The sequence below is a fragment of the Embiotoca jacksoni genome, unplaced genomic scaffold (assembly GCF_022577435.1).
Source record: "Embiotoca jacksoni isolate LCO1_2020_lvr unplaced genomic scaffold, fEmbJac1.0.p SCAF_7, whole genome shotgun sequence".
NCBI classification, from domain to species: Eukaryota; Metazoa; Chordata; class Actinopteri; family Embiotocidae; genus Embiotoca; species Embiotoca jacksoni.
In genome coordinates, this window is record NW_027185425.1 from 12328400 (window position 1) to 12342827 (window position 14428).

Genomic DNA, 14428 nt, shown 5'->3' on the forward strand with positions numbered 1-14428 from the left:
GGGGGGAGGGGGGGGCAACAGGTCGGCCACGGCAACACAACGTGACGCAAACGCCAGCCCGGCCGGAACGACCGCCCTGCTCCACAGGAGTCGGACCAGCGGCCTGGCACAGAGACGTGACACATCCGAGCACTGACGACACACAGAATATAGTAATACTCTCTCGGCTGATGACTTGGATACTGCTGAAAACACACACGCACGCGCGCCACGCACACACACACGCACACACACGCACACACACACACACACACACACGCACACGGATGCATACAGTGGACTGGAATGCTGCGGTCTACAACACACACAAATGACACATTGTAGATGGTAATCTCTTTCAAATACGAATCCCCCCCCCCTCCCCCCCCCTCCCCCTCCTCCTCCTCCTCCTCCTCCTCCTCCTCCTCCACACATTATTTCTCTCGTTACGACACAGAAAGTATGCATGAGAACATTCTGCCGACGTACGTCCCCGACGTTTCGAGAGGCGCGACGAACAAGGAATAAAACGTTTGTGCGACCTCCAGGGTGAAAACCGTTAGGACTCTCTCCCCCACCCCACCCCCCCCCTCCCCCCTCCCTCCCACCCCTCTCATCAGGCACATGGTATGGTCAATGTTTGGCAGTGGAGAGCTGTTGGCAACGATCATGGAAAAACAAAACAAACAACAAAAGTCTTGGCAACTGGAATACAGTATGATGCTTAACCCACTTGCGCGGTTAAGTCTATGGAGCACAGCTCTGGCACTCTGAATGAGGAAACGCTGGGAGATATGGATGGCTTTCTGTGGGGGATGAAACCTTAGACGATATGGATTATTGGCCCGGGCCGTGTTCTGACACGCTCTCTTCCGATCAAAGGCGAACCGAGAGCCGCGTTAGCTCCTAATCTCTACGATGTGTGAGAGAAATGCTGAACCGAAGGCCCGCGAGCTCTTCGGCCTTCGACCTCTGAGGTGATTAAAAACTGGCCATCTCAGCAAATAAGGAATGAAAGGAACACTTACTGATACACAGAAAAAAAACAACAACAACAACAACAAAAAAAACGACTAAATCTAAAACACTGACAAAAAAAATATATAAAATAAAGCTTGAAAATAAAGTGTAACTATTTATGTATATGCTCATGAATACTTTTATATATTTTTATGTACACATACATATCTGTCTATTGTTTATATATCAATATATCTATTTAACGTATAACTTAACTCTCGCACTTAAACCCCCAGAACTGACCGAGAAGGCACAGATCTAAGCTCAGCTGGACTCTGCAGCAAACGGAAAGGGAGTGTAACAACCACTGAGCTTACATCAGCACAAGAAGTCAACTTCGTCCTGCTCAGCTACGAGCAGGAAAAAGGCCGGGCTTGGTTACACTTTCTGTTCCACGTCTCTCCTTCTTTCGTATCGTTTGTTTTTTTTGTCTTTTCTTTCTGTTGTTTTTTTTACAGTTAGCACCTTATGTAAGTCAAACAATAGAAACAAAATAACGTGATAGCATATACGAATGTGCAAATGGTCATCAATAAAAATACTACAAAGATAGTTTTTTTTCTTCTCAAAAATACATGTGATATAACATGGATAGAAAAAAAAAAAAAAAAATGGTATGAAGAAAGATGAAAACAACTTAAAGCATGCACTTGATCCTTTAGTGTGTGTGGGAAAGATAAGGAAAGTCAGGACAGGGCTATGTTTGGGGTAGTTGACCGCTGTGACCCACGGGCTCTAGCCTTGAATCTTGCGCAGGATCTCTGTGGAGACAGGCGGGTGGAAGTTGATGGTGTGGTGTCTCAGGCCCTGCGAGGTCTTGTAGCTCTTGCCACAGCGACACTTGAAGGGTTTCCTCACACGAATCTGCGTACGGTGGCCGTTCTTGGCGTGGTATTTGATACCATTCACATTCTGATGCCGTGCCGAGTGGGGGACGAGGGGTGCGGAGATAAAGAAAGAAAAGGGAGACGCGTTACAATTACCACTTTCGCACACACCCGATGGCTGGAACACGATATTAAACTCCATAGTGTTATTTAAGAGCTTATGTACATAATTCAGGCTCCACTCATTTGAATACATGTTATCAGATCAAACGTTACACATTATACATATCGGTTCAATCCCCGTGGGTCCATGCAGAGAGACCACAGGCTGTATATAAAGGTGGATGACGAGTCTCATTACACTACATTACTTTACATTACATTTCATTTAGCTGACGCTTTTATCCAAAGCCACTTACAATAAGTGCATTTCAACCATGAGGGTACAAAACCCAGAACAACAGGAATCAAGAAAGTACAATTTTCTTCAAGAAAGCCAAACTACAAAGTTCTATCAGTAAGTGTCATTTTAAGCGCTACTAAAGTTCTACTGTTCAAGGTAAAGTCAGAAGAGGTGTGTTTTTAGTTTGCGGCGGAAGATGTACAGAGTTTCTGCTGTCCTGATGTCGGTGGGGAGCTCATTCCTCCATTTAGGAGCCAGGACAGCAAACAGTCGTGATTTTGTCGAGTGTTTAGCTCGCAGCGAGGTAGCGACAAGCCGATTGGTAGAAGCAGAGCGGAGGGAGCGGGCTGGGATGTAAGGTTGGACCATGTCCTGGATGTAGACTGGACCCGATCTGTTCACAGCACGGTACGCAAGTACCGATGTTTTGAAACGGATGCGGGCAGCTACCGGTAACCAGTGAAGGGAGCGTGTCTAGTCTAGGCGTGAGATGACCAGAACCTGGACCAGAACCTGCGCCTCCTTCTGAACGAGAAGGGGACATATTCTCCTGTTGTTGACGAGTTGTTGAGTCTCCACTTCCACTTTTGGTACAAAACAGGTTATGTCACTTGTAGTCTGCGCAGAAGGGCTCAAAGGGCCGCTGTCAATCACGACGCCACACCCCCTTTTTATAGCATCAGATAACTTAAATGAATTTAAAATAATTAAACTAAATTAAACAAATTAAAACCTCGTCTGAAAAAGTAACACACAAACAGACATGAGGTTGATCATATTTTTAGTTTGGCCCTTGTCCTATCTCTTAACATGGAGAGGGTGTGGTTTATGACCTGGACTGCAACCGGCCACCTGGTTGGCGATCAAGATTGTTTAGCTTCACGTTTTGGAGAGCTGTTATGTCAATCTTTCCTTATATACAGTCTACAATGGAGACTGTCTGAGGGTCGACTCTCATCTATAACTTTGTGCTATTTCGTAATCCATAATTTAGTAAACAGTTCTTAAACCTAAAATGCATTAAATGTAGACCTTCATGACTTTGTCCATCTGAAAGTGGTATTAATACAATGCTGATAGCACACAATGGGATAGAACACCAACACCGATCCTGCAATTCCTTTTGATATATTCCCACTTGCGTTTGCTTGCTAGATCGTCACTTCATAAATGCATTAAAACTCACTACTGCAACAAGAAAACATGACAGAAAAAAATGTTTTGTTTTACTTTTTTTTTTTTTTTTAGATGTTCAGTCTCCTTTTGAAATATAAACATAACCATTGCCTGTGTTGGCGTGTTGGTCAGACCACCACTTTGAAATATTTCTACATGTACTAAATGAAATTCCATGAACTTTGTACTTTCATGATTCCCAGACGACGACGTACCCTTAATGACTGGTCGCACGATAACTTTTCCTCTGGTGCCACTGTGAGGTTGATATTTGTGTGTGTGTGTTTTTTTTTTTAATGAAATATCTCCACAACTGCTGGAAGGGCAGTCATGACATTTGGCAAAAACATGCAAGTCTCTGTCAGGATGTGTTTTAAGAGCCATTTAGTGATCCATGTCCTAACACCATGATCAACTATCGCAGTTTCAGTCTGTTCAGTACTTTAAATAATGGACAAATATCTGAATCATCATCAGCTATAGTTTGTATTTAGTGCGAATCAGTTATTGCTATCACACTAAAAGACTAAACTAACGCGGTAAACATCAGGATGTCATTGCAGACATGTTAGCAGGCTAAAATTAGCATTTTGCTGGCAGATTCTTAGTATTGCTATGTCAAAGTTTAATGATATCAGACCCGTGTCAAACCCATTCAGATTAAGGCCCAATGTGGGTTTTCCCGTTTCCCAAAAGGGTATTATGGAGTAATGTTCCCACACTTCTTATTAGTTAAGGAGCTGGGACAATGAGCTCAGTGAGGTCTTTGTCACCAGCTGTGATGAAATTCAACCAAAGCAAATGTGATAGATTTATTACTGCTTCCAATCACGACATTTTGGATTTATGACGTGGTCTTTTGAATATTATGTGAAACATGTGATCCCGGATAAAAAGCTCCAGTGTGTACTTAATCTGACATGATTTGTGTGGCTGGATGGGACTTGTCCGTCCTGCGCTCATGCCTTACCTTGTATCTCTTCTTACATCCGGGGACGGGGCAGGCGAACGGCTTCTCCTCTCCCCCATTCATGCACATGGAGCTCAGGATGGACTCAGAGCTGATGGCGCTTTCTGTGGTCCACGACTCATCGCTGTCCGACTCCTCGTAGTCTACCTCCTCCTCATCATACTCACTGCCTAAAGGCACAATGGAACCACGCAGAACAAAAAAAGCACTTGTCATCCCAGATGAAATATGGACAAGGACATACCCTAAAGGACATCAGGCATCTGGGAATTTACCGAACAGAAAACGAGATGTGCCATTTTATTAATAGTTTTCTCTGTATTGGGCTGCAGGCTGCATGTCACTGGAATCAGTCAAAACAGGACTGGTGTGCATGTGTGTGTGCTTCTATGTGTGCCTGTGAGTCAAAATGCGGGGATTGGCACAAAGAAAGAGATCATTAAGTAGGAGTGATCCCCATTGCTCAGCCTGGAAAAAGTGCTTTGCTAAGTGCAGAACATTTTCCACTCACACTCACTCACACTCTCTCACACACACACACACACACACACACACACACACACACACACACACACACACACACATAAAGGCCCAGTGACCCCCCACCATCTCACAGGAAATGCTGCACCTCAGCATGAGGAAATGGATGGCACCCTGGCACATGTTGAAAGAGGGCTTGTGTGTGTGTGTGTGTGTGTGTGTGTGTGTGTGTGTGTGTGTGTGTGTGTGTGTGTGTGTGTGTGTGTGTTGCCGTGCTGGTGTGTAAGCCCAGACCTAACACTACGTTTGGAACCATTTGGGCTGGAATTGGACATCTGCTTCTGGGCTGTGCAACACACGGCCCCATGCGAACACACAGCGTGACAGCTGCTATGTAATTAGCAGAGTGTTGACTGGTCTGCTCACTGCAGGAGCCACCAAACCCAACACACACACACACACACACACACACACACACACACACACACACACACACACACACCAGCAGATAGCGGTTGGGTTTAAGCCTTTTCTGCTTTCCACTCTGACAGCAGATTTTCCTGTTGATTTCCTGTTGATTTAAAAACATCCCGACATATCCGACTTTTTATGGCTACAAGTGAATGAGTCGTTGTTTGTAATTTCCAGTTGCATTCCTGAATAAAAACAGAGCTGGCTTGTTGTCTACCTGCAGGTGTTCTGAAGTTGTGTTTTCACTTTGTGATGCAGTCATTGGACAGGTATGAAATAAGCTGCATTCCATTTGGGTTCCTTCATTTGCTTTTCAGTGCGCTGAATTTGATGAATATGCTCCTGATGGCACAATCGTAACTGTAAGCTTTTTCTGTTACCGCCAGTAGGGTCAATTTTCATTAGTCCCTTTCAACACCTCCCGTCCCTCCACACGTATAAGCAATCCATCTTTCTTCCTCCCAAGCACACGTTTCAACTCACACACCTGTCGTACCTGTAGGTGTGCTGCTGCGGAATGAGGAGGAGGGGGTGATGGGGGGCGTGACGGGAGGCGTCAGGTTACCGCTGGTGTGGCGGGGAGGCGTGGCCGTGCTGTTCCTGGACACTCCGCCTGTGATGGACAGTGACAGCTTGGGCGTGGCCTTCTTCTTCATGGTCTCCTGCTCCCGGCGTGCTGCATCCGTCATGAACCTGGCGGCACACGAGAGGTGTAATTAATACATGTTCCATCCTATACTGGATTTTTTTTTTTTTTTTTTTTTTTAGACCAATAATGACATTAATACATCATATAAATAATGACATGAATAAATCATCTTCACACAGATCGCTTGGACTTTATTGTCTGTTGTTATGGTTGTTTTGTTTTTTGGCTGGACTGCCTGAGTGATGAGTTATTGGTCCGTTGAATGCCGCAGGACTGACAGCTGCACAAATTTCAAATTAAAAAGCCTTTGTTTCCAATTAAAAGCCCTCTAGTGTTTCGTACACAGTCCGGACACATACTTGGTTTTGACCCGCTCTTGTTAATATTTTAATGATCGGACTTAAAAAAGAAAAACACAAAAAAAAACTTGTCAATACTCTCTTATTGTCAAATGATCTCATGGTGTCACTGCTTCTGAATAACTTTAAGCCTTTTTTTTTTTCTTTTTTTTTTTATCTTTCGCTGATGCAAATTCTTGTTATTAATCGGCTGACACATCTTGTCCCTGCATGTAGTATTATTCATCAACAAAGCGTCCATGTGACAGCCATGGTGATGTCAACATGAGCACCTTGTAAAATAGAGGCAATGTAGGTCAAAACAAATGATTACACTTTCACAACAAATGGAATAGTCGAACACTGTTAAAAAAAAAAAAAAATCATATTATGATTATTATTATTACTATAAAATGGATTTATACACCTTTCCTTTGTTATTTATGCCTTGGATGGATAACTTGGTTTGAAATACGTTTGTATAAGACCTGTCTGATCCGCAGGCTACTCAGGTTTCCTGTCCTGTCTAACTTCTTTTTAGCTACGCTAGACTGCACTCAGATCTCAGAAGTTAAATTGGTGAGAGCAATGTGACTGTTACGACACAAAATTTTACCCACATTGTGATTATACCTTAAAAAAAAAACAACCCTGTTATTTACCATAATATTCTCTTCACTCATTTTTTTCAGATTCAGATTTGTGCTTTCTAACTTTATGTGGTGTTATTTCTTACAGTAATATGAGCTCCAGTTGCGTAGACTGTTGCTATGGAAAGGATGTATGTAGTAAGATGTAACTGAGCAGCTGAAAAAACTGTCCCTTTTAAATATACAGCCACAACATGTACAGTAAATACATTTGACATTTACAACCTCACCACTCGAACAATTATCGCAGAAAAGAAACCTCACTCTCTCTTCTTCACCATTATCTCTCTCAATGTTGCGTCTTGTAGTGATTTAATGGGGCATTAAGTGGGACGTGACACATCGGTTCACCACACAAAAACACACATGTCGTAATTGTGAAACGCCGCCTTTGGCTGTGCCGTTTGCAGTACAGGGAGTCAGGAGTGATTGTCTTGTGTGGTTTTCTGTGCTGGTCTGTGGATGAGTTATTGTTCAGTCTATTGGAAGGCATCAGTCATTCGAGATGCTCTCCGCAAGCCATGTGTGTACACACACACACACACACACACACACACACACACACACACAACACACACACAACACACAACACACACTTTAACTGGTGGAACAATGCTGCCCTCTGTGGACGGACTCTTTCCAGTATGTGTGTATTACCTGTTGATGTAGCTTAGGGCCAGATAAGTGGGCTGCTGTTGCTCCTGCTTCTCCAGAACCCGCGGATCTGTGTCTGCAAGAGAAAGAGACACTCAGATTAATCACCTCTCCTCGTGGAGGGAAAAAGTTGTGTGAATACTCTTAGTATGTAGCTGACTCATACATGTATTCTTCCTGCCAGACAGACTGATACATTACTGGATGTTTCTCACACTGGCTTCTCTGTATTAGTCCATAATGTGTGGCACCCTGCAGATACATTTCAGATATAAGTGGCACGTTATTACGCCAGCTCTAAGTCACCCGAAGTGACCCAAGGCTGATTAATGATTGTCGGAGTCCGAATGAGGCAAATAAGAAATTTGTCGGAGAGTGAGGGAGCCGCTCGGCGGCTGTGATGAATGTCCACAGTGTATTCGCCGAGACGCACACACATGCCTTTTCCAGTTGACTTGCTAAGTCAGTAACACTACAGTAGGCAACTTCCACTGCCTGAGGGAAGCAGTGTTAACTTCAAAGTCCCATCTCCCACCCCCTGGAAAACAGGAGCAAGTGTGCATGAAAACACAGCGGGTGGGTCGCATCTGTGAACTACCAGTGCCATCCAGTGTTCAACGGGGGAACGTTCACAAGGAGCCAAACAAAAAAAAAACTACTAGGTTTATGCCATGGCATCTATGTTTGTGTGAGTGTGTGTGCTCGTGAAGGCATAATTATAGCTGCATATGTAATGGTTAGCAGATGGATTGCAATTCAGATCCAAGGACTGGATCATCTCAGTGCAACAATTAACAACATACTCCAGGACACTGGTTCCAACTAATCCCAAGTGTGTGTGTGTGTGTGTAGGTGTTGGCCTTCTCAGTCCTTTGATTTTCAGACTTTCACACCTCATAATTAAAAAAAGAATGCAGACTTCCCACAGTGCAGGGGAACACCAAGGAGACCAGCAAACAAGAAAACAGCCCAGAAAAAAAAAACCTCACGCTGCTGCTGCTGCTGTGATACAAACCAGAGACCAACACATGACAATCAAAACACATTCCTGAAAAAGAACTCAGTAATGATAGCAGGAGGATATATCTGAGAACACAAACACATACATGCGAGGTGGTCCACAGAGGTGGTCTCTGACCGTCTTCTATAGCTGAGATTTAATAATCCTACCTGCTGCTCAGATCTAGAAACCAGAGCTCTCCGCACGCACGCACGCACACAGACACACACACACACGCACACACACACACACACACACACACACACACACACACACACACACACACACAGCTCGACCTACATCACTGACAAGGCTGAGTCACGAGACGTGTGACAGTGAGAGCTGGCGGCATCTGTGAAGTTTGACCTTTTGGAAACCACTTAACGGTCTGGGCGAGACTGGCAAAACTCTGCTATGACAGTATTGTTTGCATCTATTTATGCACTGAGCTATATGGAAGATATAACAGTGTTGACTGCTGAGGATATTTAGAGGCCCAAAAAAATAAAAGGTAAATGTGGATATTAACTAAATAGTAGAGGCAATACAATAAATACAGATTTATAACTTCCAAGAGTCCAAAGTGGCATCTTCGAATCGATATTCAGTTCATAATCACACTGGGGAAAAAAAAAAAAAAAACACATTTCAGAAGCTGGTATGAGCCACAAATTGTTGCCAATAAGTCTTCTGCTGATCAAAAAAATTAATGAATCAATTCATTTGAATTTTTTAGTGTATTGTAGAGTCAAACCTCTATATTGTAGGATCAAAACACAAGTACCAGGAGGACTAAGAGTGGCAAAAAAACAACAACAACAAAAAAAACCACCTTATTGCCTGAATGGCAAGACAAGAAGAATAAAACTCCAGAGTTAATAAATTGGGACGTACAAGGAGCTGAGGATTGTGGATGAGGTAAGTGTGTGTGTGTGTGTGTGTGTGTGTGGAGAAAAGGGGGAGGGGTGTTGGTGGAAATGGAGTAAGCCAGGTGCAGAGAGCGAGAGCAGCAGTAAATGTTCGCCGGCTTTACGACTTCCGCTCACCTAGCAAGACAGGAAGCCAACAACGCGCTGCTGATCCTGCCGCTGCAGCGGGAGGAAGACCCGCACGTGCACACACGTGTGTTAACGTTTAGTCATTGAATCCCAAAAGTTTTGTTTTTTTTTTTGCTTCCAAATTCACAGAGCATCATTTTTTTTTTTTTTTTTTTTTTTTTTTTTGTGCCAGCTATTGCATCTGTGCGTGGCTTTTTCGTATTTAAGTGCATGTGTGCAACATTCAAAGTCTTAAGGCTCCGTAAATATCTCCCTGGGTTAACATTCCTGTCATTAAAGGCAACACCCAATCAACAGGCACTCGTTTCACATCCACCGCGTCTAACCAATAGCACACTGCTGCCCCCTGCTGATGACTACACCCGGCGCGCACGGGTCCACGTTGCCCGCCGCAGAGGGCCGTGCGTGTGCTTCTTTACATGTGTACGTGTTGAAACCAGGCCAAGAATGCATGGCTTGTTTTGCAGCCCTGCTAATTAAGCCACAGAGAGCATTTTAACGTGTTTCTGGAGCAGCAGGCAACCGGATGGAGGGAGAGGAGGAGAGGAGGAGGAGGAGGAGGAGGAGAGGGAGTAGAAGGGGGGGAGAAAAGGGGATATGGGTGGTGGTGGGGGGGGGGGGGCGGGGGGGGGGGGGGGGGGCAAACTTCTCTGTAATTACACTTCCCAGTGCTTGGTGGGGTGCTCCGGCCCTGCAACTTCCGAAAGGCAATGTGTGTGCGGATCTACGTGCAGGGTGAAAAGAGAGGGTCTGCAGTTTCCAGTTTGGGATGCCAGTCCGGTAATTGCTGCGCTACACCCTGACAGGTCATTTAGGAAGTATGGCGAACACACTCTCTCACACGCACAAACACGCACCGCTTCCCGTGTCACACCTCTGAAAAGCGGGATGGGAAACAATCTGGCAACAAGTGGCTGGACTAACTGGCTGAACTCCTCATCACATTAATCACATCGCAGGTATATTCTGAAACGGGATTCGTTTCTCAATATGCTAAATGTTCCACACAAAAAAAAAATAATCACGTAAATAAAACTGAAATTATCAGTCCGTTAATCGGTTCGTTTTTTCAACAGATAATCTCTCACCAAATGTTTTGATGATAAAAAAAAATAAAAACGAATTCGGACAAACTGTCCAAAAATTGGAAGATATGCAACTTACTATCATGTACAATAAATATTAATATTTGAAGAGCCGGAACTGAGGACGTTTTCCATTTTGGCTTGCAAAATGATCTAAATAAATGATCAATCTTAGCCTCGCCTTACCGGAAACATCAAAGAAACAAATACAAAGACGACATTCTTGTAATTCAGCCTCTTCGCCGTGCAACTTTATTAAGAAGATAAACAACAGCTGGAAAACTTTTCTGTTAACGTCAGATAAGTAAAACCTGCTTGTCCGTCGTGGGACAATTACATCATTAAAAGTCACTGCAGGTCAATTATCCGCTTGCTACAGCAGAATATTATTACAACACAGTGCTGATGTGACTCTTCATGTCTAACCTAAGCTTAACCTCTGAGTCCAGATTCAAAACTTAATACAAATAAAAACATACATGTAAATTCTGTCCAAACAAAATTGACATGTTTGGGATTTCCCCGCACCCGTATTTTTGCTTTCTTAACCTTCTCTTTCAAATCTTTTCCTCCCTTTTGATCTCTATCTGCCCCTTCCTTCCCCTCCCATGCACCTTCTTGCTGAGGTAAGAGGCAGGTATGTGCTTGTGCAGGCGAGAGCGCACAGCACACTGCTGCCGTGCACACGGGCAGAGCGACCTGACATCACCACATTCCTCAGGCCTTACCTACACTCACCGCACAAAGCTTTCGACAACAGCCAAACACCACACTGAACACAGTGCACCTAATCCACTTCCTCTTGCTTTCAGGTGCAATCTAAACAGCGGGGGTATGTCATTGGAAGGCTGCTGCCCGTTCCTCTGGGATGAGGTCAGCAACGAAGAGCCACACATTACCCCGGTATTCTCACGGAAGGGATCACGACAGGCTCATCTGGTCCGTTGGCTGCCGGCTATTGTGTCAGAGGAGGCAGGACTCCAAATAAAGATGCAAGCGGAGATAAGTGAGTTAAACAGGGGTCAAAACCAGAGGCAGGAAGCAAAATTGGCCCCCTTTCTTTGGTCATGAAGCACATACGTTGCCCCACCACAAGAGGGCAGCACAGTCTGCAGCAAATGTTTCCAGCACACACGCCGGCACTGATTTCGGCTCCCTGACCTGAGTGACTCACTGTGACTTCCATCTCAGCACAAGCTCTTTGTCTCCTCTACATCAACTGATTTATCATTACTGCCTGTTGTTTTTTTTTTATATAATCTGTGAGCACACTGCACGGACGACCACAATCAACACAATGTGTTATCTACGAAGCCTCAAACAGCTAATCTGACATCTCAGGTGAGGAAGTCGGGAGGATCAAACTATCTTGTCGTTTGATTGAATATTGATCACACACATCACTGCACCAGTTTCAATACCAGAAGGGGAGTCAAAGCCAAATATCATGAGCCCCAGCCTCCCACCCTCATCTCAATCCCCTCCATCTGTCACAATAATCCCCGCGGTCACCGATCTGCAAGCCGTATTGATTAGACTGTGTCTGATCTTGACGTTGCTGATGACCAGCCGCGGTATAAAGCCGGCAGAGGGGCAACTCATTATTCCGACAGATCTGACTAGTAAATCGCAATTCTGCTCAGCTGCCGGTTGGGGCCAAAGGTCGAGCTCAGAGCCAGATGGGGCACATATCAATGTCTGCGGTGTTTGGGTTGTGGGGTTAAGAAAACAATACCGTTCCCTGCATTTGTCAGTAATATTTTCCCCGGTGGGTTAAGGGGAGCATGGCCGCAGGTCATAAAAAAAAATCTGATAAAATCAAAAGATGTACTCGTTTCTTTTTCTTAATTTGGAAGTAATCCAAGGAGCATATGGATGAGATAAAAAAAAAAAAAAAAGGCGGTCCACAGCCCTGCAACCCACACTGCTCCACTTTCTCCTCACCCACAAACACAGTGACCCAAAACGTAAAAAACATCTGCACATCAGTCCTGTCCGGCACACGATGTGACATCACCGCCTGAGTGTCCTCACCGCAGCTGGCTGCTGGGCAGCGCTCTTTGTTAGTGAGACAGCAGGTGTGCAATAACTCAGCCAATATACTGCCCCCAACCCCGTTAGAGACTGCCAGTTGCCATGGTGACCGGGCTCAATGAAGCATCCATTTTACCCCCTCGTCCCCTTCAAACAGCCTCATGAGGATGGATACACGCCACAAATAATGATTAGCCCGTATCAGTTTTGCTACACATTATTGAGTTTCAGCGGTGCACGCCTCCCTAAACGCTTCTATCGTACAATCTTTACGGGGATTACAGTAGAAATAAGAGTTTTATCTGTGCTTCAAAAACTGTTAAATGTTTTAACAAGCATTGCATTGAGGTGTATTAATTGGAGCACACCTGAACGCCTTTTCCCTGCAGAATCAGGGCAATAGCAAAGGAGCACTCCCTCCTTCTTAAAATAAAAAAAAAAATAGAAAAAATACTTGTATTACTGTGTCTGCTCAGACAGGCATTTCTGTATATTATTAGTTAATAATGCAATAAAAACACATTATGTTTCATGCATTACTAGTGAAAAACGACAGATAGATGACCAGTAACAGCTTCTGGCAAAAATATATATATATTTTTATTCTAATCTGTGGTTTCTACCCTGAAACTACTTCTGTGTCTCTATTTTTTTTTTTTAAATTGATGGATAAAGTGACGAAGAGTCTATTTACACAGCCCAGGTTGACAGTTATAACATCTAATAAGCGGTGCAACAAGTTGAAGCTCGTGTGGAAATAAATAAATAAACCTAAATTATGTCAGCATCTGTCTGCCACGACTCACACACACACACACACACACACACACACAGGCGGCGTGTGTGTGTGTGTGTGTGTCGCGGCCGCACGGCCCATCACGGCCCGTCGGAGGTGTTAAACCCACTTTCACCGCTGCCTGGTTCGGGATGCGAGTTAACACCTCCGAGACCTTCCCGGCCCTCGTAGCTGGAAAAGGTGACTGACGATAATACCCGTGAAAAGTACCCCCCCCCCCAAAAAAATAATAATAACAACAAGTCGGGCCGCGGACATTTCACAGAAAAGCGCCTCTATTTTTTTTTTTTTTTTTTTTGGACGGGGGGGGTCATCGTGGTACGAGCCTTAAGTTGCTGAATACGTCTCGACCCCCCCGACGAGCCTCGACCGACGGCGAGCAGCGGGAATAGCGGAATGCTTATCTGCGTTTAGCTAGCTAGCTTCGTGGGCTAGCTTTCGCAGCCGCTAGCCGCCGAGCTTCCGTCCAGCCGCTTCGCTCCGGCCCGACTCACCGATGTGATTGTCCTCGATGTGGACGATGAGCTCGGCGAGAGACTCGAACTGGAGACCGCAGCCCCCAAACCTGCAGGAGTTAGAGAAGAAAGAAGCGGCGGCGATGCCCGTCATGTTTTCGGCGCTGGTGCATTCACCGGGTGGAGAGGGGAGAGGGGTGGAGGAGAGGTGGGGTGGGGTGAGGTGGGGTGGGGTGGGGTGGGGGGGGGGGGTCCGGGAGCCGGGAGCGGTGAACGAGGAGGAGGCAGAGGCGTCGGGTCCGGGGCTGGGAGCGGAGCAGCGGAGCAGACACCGGGCGGCCAGACGGGACAGCGGCGGACGCAGCTGGGAGGCAGGCGCGGCG

General features: G+C 45.2%; 1 protein-coding gene across 2 annotated transcripts; it reads right to left on the reverse strand.

Moving 5' to 3' along the window:
• Positions 1-1393: 1393 nt before the first annotated feature.
• Positions 1394-14426, reverse strand: jazf1a (JAZF zinc finger 1a). 2 transcript variants are annotated; one of them, XM_069176102.1, is made up of 5 exons: positions 14085-14426; positions 7621-7693; positions 5892-6019; positions 4376-4545; positions 1394-1911 (listed from the first exon to the last, which is right to left on the reverse strand). In XM_069176102.1, the coding sequence occupies exons 1-5, from the start codon at positions 14197-14199 to the stop codon at positions 1735-1737; spliced, it is 663 nt and encodes a 220-aa protein (XP_069032203.1). In that variant the 5' UTR covers positions 14200-14426; the 3' UTR covers positions 1394-1734. The 2 variants fall into 2 exon arrangements, with proteins under 2 accessions (XP_069032203.1, XP_069032202.1); XM_069176101.1 differs by having other exon boundaries at positions 5823-6019; positions 14085-14425.
• Positions 14427-14428: the final 2 nt, after the last annotated feature.